A 7,068-nucleotide genomic window follows, 5' to 3' on the forward strand; every position below is an offset into this window, starting at 1 on the left:
TATATTGCAATATATTTACAACCGGTCATACATTATTTTGACATTACCAATAAAGGCAACAAGAATTTATTTGGAAATCGGCATAGTATATCAGTATAGAAGATACGTACACGATCCAAGCGACAGTACTGATACAAACATGTATACATAGGCACACACACACACACACACACGAGCGCACAAGTACAAGCGTCCCTGAACACCAACATATCAGAGATGGACTCCTTTCCTAAGCACTTGATGCATGTATATGCAGGTGATTCCTAGAAAGCAACCGTGCGCAGATGCTTACATCCACACACACCATGCCACGCTCCAAACATCGCACATTGGTCATAGTGTACGGCGGTCGTAGATTCTGAACTCCCGACAAGCGGTGGTAAATCGCATAACATCGCTCACAAAATACATTATCATATCTCATACCTCCTTCGCATGTTTGGTGATGTGTGCTTGGTCTGGCTGGGCCTCCAGAGGCATATCTGGTCTGGGTCTGTTAATCTGATCTTTCACCGAGTAGGTGGGTTCGATTCCCTGACAATTACAACCAGACGTGAAAGAAGATCATGTCGAGTTAATGTAGCTAGATATGCAAGCCACTCTGGACAAGGCGGCACTGGCACCGATACAGTATATAGGTAGATCTGCTAACTTTCGAGTTCGTTATGTCAGTAACAGTCACATGTGGGAAGATTCGTTGAATACATACTAGCTCTTGGCTGTGCACGCAGGTGCTGAAGGTGAGTTTGGGGCAAGTCCTGCATATAGTCTACCAGACAGAGACTTATGCACGAGTGGTTTGTGTCGATTAGTTAGGCCGAAATTGCGGATACAATATGATGCCAACTTCCAACATTATGTATGTTTGGCTTCGCAGGATGTTTTCTTGGTATCTCCGGTCTCAGATTTGAAGAATGCTTACAAACTATATATCCCAACATATAGTCATGCACGAGTGTATGTGCGAACTGTAGGTAAGATAGTACATGCGGGTAAGTCCCAAGTGCCTTCATACACTTGAAGTCTTCGCGAGAAACGCGCGTAAGCACCTACTACCTATATACAGGGATCTCGAGATATAAGACTGGAAGTACTCCAATCAGCATACTCGTAGAAATAAAGACCTGCTGTTATATGATACCCAGTCAATGTACAGTTTATCGATTTGATACAATTGTAGTAACAAATCATTCGTTTGGTGTGTGAAGACATACACCTGTGGACAAACTATAAGTACTCTACCGCTCGGTATGCACACTCTTCTACACAATACTAAAAGTTTATTCGCAAAAAAAAAGTGGTCCAAAGTGGCCAAATACACACAAACATTTGGCCAAGCTCACCTCAACGTCCTGATCCTGTACGTGTTTAATAAAGTGCAGCAGGTCTTCCACTTCCTTGGTCACTGTCTTCAGCTGTTTGTCACTCATCGATATCTGACACAGGGCAGCCGCTTTGAGTATATCTTTCTTATCTGAATACCCCGGATTGGTGTAATGCGTTGTGGTTTTGTTTTAGAACTACAACGTTTGGGTGATCCTGTCCAACTACCATGACCAAAAGTCACCTATTGCGATACTACAGCGATACGAAGCACATGCGAAACAAACGCACCCGTCGTACCGGAGAAGTAACACAATAACACAAACAAGATCACCTGGTACATCGATATATGAAGCTCGCTCTATAAATACCAGTAACGTACACGTGAATTTCCATCTAGATAACATACACCAGCATATAGTTATCACTGATAATGTTTTGTATACCACTTGTATTCAATACAGTAGGCCCAGTCCAGACTATGCAGCTATGAGGTATTTAGACAGCATTCAGCGGCAGCACACGATGTAGTGTACAAACAGCGCCAGCCGCTGTACATGATAAACACAGTTCGGTATTCCAAAACTACGTGTGGTACCATTTACGTCTTCAATGCACACGATTGTGTATGTATGAACTAAGCCATCCATTCTGTAAGAGTGTGCACGATAGGACTAATGTACGTTGCCAGTACACTTGTCTTTCCATAGTGATTAATGAGATTAATGGAGAGAATTGCAGAGACGTGTGTGCAGCAGAGACGTGTGTGCAATGCTTGCAGGGCGCATGCACTAAATACTTGGACAAACATGCGCTCCGGTTTTTAATTCCTGCAGCTTGATCAAATACAAAAACTATGTCATGTCATATATATTTGGAGAGAGCTATCTAAATATACCACATAATACGATACTCCAATCATCTCTTATACTGAGCTTGTTCAACACGCGTAACTAAATGGGAATTGGTCAAGGTATCTCATTGAGTGTAATTGGATGCACAACGCTGACAGAGCAACTCATAATATACATAAAAATTATATCAATTAGCGTAGTCTATTGAGCTAACACCACGTTTCCTCAAAATATGGAGATAAAATAAAAACTATCCTGTAAATACCGACGTTTCAAACACATGTACACATACAATGAGTACTCAAATACACACACCTACAGCCACGTCGTCTCGCTTCCTGAGAAGTTCTCGTACCGACCACGTTGGCTTTGAAGGTAGCACATCACTGGAGACATGTCGCATACTATGTTGAATGCACACGGTTCGAGCTGTGAGTAGGTGTGTAACCGGTCTACAACACCACAATCTAACAGACATTCTGTAAAAATAATATATATATTGATATTTATTCTGGGTATATAGAGCTTAAAGTAAATGTACGCCTACAGTCTACAGATCGCATGGACGTTATATATATGAAAAGATATAAGTACAGACAGTTGAAAGCCATTAATAAAGGATCCTTGTGTGAACATGTATTTATTTTTGAATGCGTGTATTTATGCTGCATAGCCTTCTGAAATCAAACAAGAGAAGGGTACGTGACTGTACGAGGAATAATATAAATATATATATCCTAAACTCAATTCCATTGGGCAAACGTTGGAAAATTTGGTTCGGCGGGACTGTTTTCTAACATAGTAAATGGACATATTTACAAGTTATTTACAACTTCGAAGGCTGAAGCCACACGAAAGTGACTGATTTTGAATATTTTTTTTATCACTTGTGTAGCTAGCTGTATGGTGCACTTTCAGTCTTTCACGCACGACATAGACACAAAGAGTGGTGTGTATATAGTTAGTAAAGGAACTGAGGTGGACACCACAACTCTAGCAAGCACAACAGATAGCACTTGCATACTGTATCTGAACGATCACTTTATAAATAGAGTTTGCCTGAGTGTTGGATCTCGGCCCTCGTTGCACATATATAGTACAGGGTATATAGTATCGATAAGACCCGCTACTGTGAAGGATAGGGCATCCCCACTGCTCGAGGTGTACAGTTGCATCTGGATCTGGTCAGTCACTGACATGTCGCACTGTGATTTATATTCTACTGACAATTAAATCGTGTAGCTTGTGTATCTGTTGTTGTTTGCATTTGGTATACCTGTTGCTGAGCATACGACTTGAACTTGACGAAGTGAATGCGGGTGATAGTATTGCAAGGAAATGAAGGAGGTGGTTACACACACTAGGCGTTAGATGCTGAGACTGGACTGATAGTTTAATATGATATGGAGCGTACAGTAATGTCTTTTCTAAGTGAAGGCGGATGATAATATTGTAAAACTAACGTGCAGCTACAAGCACCAGGTGTTGATGCCGAGACTAAGTTTGAATATTGATTTTGAACGTGATGAGAATAAAAGTTGCTCATTGAGGCTGAACGCGCACAGAATGGCGATTACAGAGCTGCAATATGAATCGAGAGCATCGTGTGACCACAAAAATCTGCATAGATTCGTACAGTTTACATATCTTAGTATATGTATTTTAGGTCATACGCGCGTTTATTACTATGTATAGAAATTGCAGCATTAAGGATAGCAGAGTCCAACAAACGGAAGTTCCTTCAATTCCACAGACCTGCTATAAGCACCACACATGCAGGTCTGATAATTACCATCGACGTACACCCTACTGCGTCTGTATCTGCACATTATCACTGCTGTGCGAACGGGCACCATCTGTTCCGTAATAAAATATTTGTTACAGGAAGTCAACGAACGTAATGAAATATACTGTCACCCTATTCTAAGGGCAAATCAATGAACGTTCGAATACTAACGAGAAATACAGGTCTGCTACGGAGTACCAAACAGATAACGTGTACCTTTCGGCATTGGCCGGTTCACTTTACCGACTGCTATGACACAAAACGTGCAAGCATGGATAGCTTCTCCGAGTGCTTTCTTACCCGAGCACGCGCCCTGGAAAACGGTAATTGGACCAAAACCTTATTAGGACGGAAATGATACTACCAATGTGTATTCAGCCCCAACAGTACTTGAGTAGTAATACATGTTACAAGGAAGGGTTTAATATATTTTTGTGGCTATATATGCAAGGCAATGAGTGCCAACACGAGCGAGTAATCGTATTTGATTGTCTAAATTGAGTTGAGATTTAACGGTCAATATTGCTTTCTTGGATGTGCCTTGCTATATTCGTATGACAATGGTACTGTGCATTACTTTCTAATCTGATCGCTTTCTGGATCGATTGGGTGTTTACCTGTTCGTATGTATGCTTGAATATTTGTCCTAGGGTGTTTGTCTGCAGTTTACCGAGTGTACTGTATACACCAAGTAGGAAGGATTTAATTCAGCCTCTCTAGGATTAGATACATACTGGAGAGCCCTCAAGTATCACAAACAATCATCTCGTAGGAATCGTTTATCACTTACTGTATGATCTTTGCCTCAGACTATTTAACAAATAAGCGTAGTTGATCCATCGTGAAATATTTACAATTAATGATGAGAATCAAAAATTGTGAATCGACCCTCACATCGCAACGTTAGTTTTCGGGTGGAGCTATCACATATTACAGGCCTGTGATATCAATTGTCTTTTCACACAGAATGGATTCATTTATGACTGTGAATATCCATAAAATATAATAAAATCAAGAGAAGATTGCCTAAGCACTCCTTCCTTTTGGTGGGATAAGTCTAGGAATGCGAAATATCGATACCTAGTGCGGGTGAATACGGCTCATGTCTGCACCATGCTTCAAATCATATCCAAGCATATATTATCTCATCTAATTTGTACCATAGATAAGATACAGATCTCACTTGATGGTGGTAATGGTTGTGTACAGAGCACTCGGCGTTGCTGGATACTCTCAAGGAGCGGGTCGCCAGAGAAGAAGGTTTGTCACGAGTCTATATACAAAGGAATGGTATATATATATATATAATAACAAAATAACTACATGCATATATTGATACATCCTGGATATCAGTACGTGACGTGATGTTTGCTTACAGTAGAGTGAAGCCTCATATAGAGACAGCGATAATCGCTTCGGATTTCAGTCTCGTCGGAACTACGTAAAATCATTACTTGCGACATAGCTTTCTCGACTATCCCAGAACTTTATGGCTTTTGCCGTACATGTGATATTGTATTGCTTTCACAGTTATAGAATACAGCATAAAACTTTTTTATGCTAGATCACAGGTTTTGAAGCTCATGCACATACGTAAAGTGATTAATCGGTGTATTGTTGTACAAGATTATGTAAAAGCCTAAAACCCTGCTACTGCTCAATCCTGTTGAGGCAACGTCGTGTTGGTGCACACGTGATATGATACTACGTCAGGATTATGATTCTTCACAGTCCACGTGAAGGTACATGGGTAGTGTACTAGTCCACTCGCAATAGAATACTGGAATGCTGTGCTATGATTGCTATGATGCACAACTCACGAGTGCAGTTGTCGCTGTGTTTAATGGGCTGCCACAGCTATGCAGCGCGCAATAAGGGACCTGCAGACGACGAAGGCACTCAACATTGAACGCACGCGCATACTGAACGAAACTATACAGCTCGAGCTGAAGGCAATGCGTATGGGTGACCACGAACTACACTCCAGGCGGTGAGCCGTATATGTGATGATGTATTCTCGGACGGAAGTTGTTCAGAGTTTTGCCTACAGTGTGTGATTCTCTATTTGACACTTGAGAAAGCCGGCTGCGTATTGGTCTCGTATCTTATAGTATAGTCCTAAACTTTTCTGCAGGGAATCAGGGTTGAACTTCTGATTGGCAATGACCTACACGAAGTCGAATGTAGTTGTGGGGGTCAAATACATGATCTAATCTGAATATCACTCGAATTTCAGACTTGAAACGTCTGCACAAGCGAGATTTATATTTCAGAAGGACTTGGTATGCACCCAACTAACTAGTAATCCAAGCTACTAGGCACTACGGCTAAAATATTCAGATATGATTCTTTCACCTCATCTCACCAAATAAAACCGAAATAGCACCGGTGCGGCACACACGAGCCAGAACAACCAAGTGAGGGCCCTAAAGGCACAGCTCACAGAGCGAGCTAACCTGATGGAATTGTCACAGTAAGTGAGACTCATACTATTGTGCAGGCTTCGCAAGCGATTTCGGCAATAATGTATATACATATCTGAAGGTAGAGGTTCAAAAGAAAATCCGTGAACGTATGTGTATGCATGAGTATAGTCAAACATTAAGATAAGCGCAAGTGGGGAACAAAGATTTGCATTGGACATCTACACTGTAACCATGCAAGTTCCGACAGTGAACTGTACAGATATACAAATATCCACAGTGTACACAACCATGTGAGTGTATTGACGCGTGATGGTATGCAGGAAATCACAACAGAATACGTTAACAGCGCTGGAGAAGGAGGCTGAGGAGAGCATGCAGTTTGTGAAGAACTCAGAAAAGTACAAGCGCCTGCAGCAGCTCAAAGAGGCATTTGGCATGGTCCAGAATGAAGGTAACGTATACTTCTACACTAATTAAGGACAAGATTGTCTATGATGATTGCAGCTGAAGTTTATTGATACACAGGATTTGCTAGTCCTACAGTTCGTTCTGATTGGGTGGTTCGTTCACTATAACCAATTTACACAAATAGTATCTCCTGCCACCTTAAATCGTTCTTCTATGTAATACTTGAACGGTCTAAAGTTCTGCCAACTAACGACTGAGATTTATTCCCCTT

General features: G+C 41.3%; 1 protein-coding gene across 1 annotated transcript; it reads right to left on the reverse strand.

Moving 5' to 3' along the window:
- Positions 1-419: 419 nt before the first annotated feature.
- SARC_10939 (hypothetical protein) lies at positions 420-2,796 on the reverse strand. The gene is made up of 3 exons (XM_014294992.1): positions 2,493-2,796; positions 1,344-1,474; positions 420-534 (listed from the first exon to the last, which is right to left on the reverse strand). The coding sequence occupies exons 1-3, from the start codon at positions 2,653-2,655 to the stop codon at positions 421-423; spliced, it is 408 nt and encodes a 135-aa protein (XP_014150467.1). The 5' UTR covers positions 2,656-2,796; the 3' UTR covers position 420.
- Between the last annotated feature and the right edge of the window lie 4,272 nt (positions 2,797-7,068).

Source organism: Sphaeroforma arctica (assembly GCF_001186125.1).
Source record: "Sphaeroforma arctica JP610 unplaced genomic scaffold supercont1.1451, whole genome shotgun sequence".
Lineage (NCBI taxonomy): Eukaryota > Ichthyosporea > Ichthyophonida > Sphaeroforma > Sphaeroforma arctica.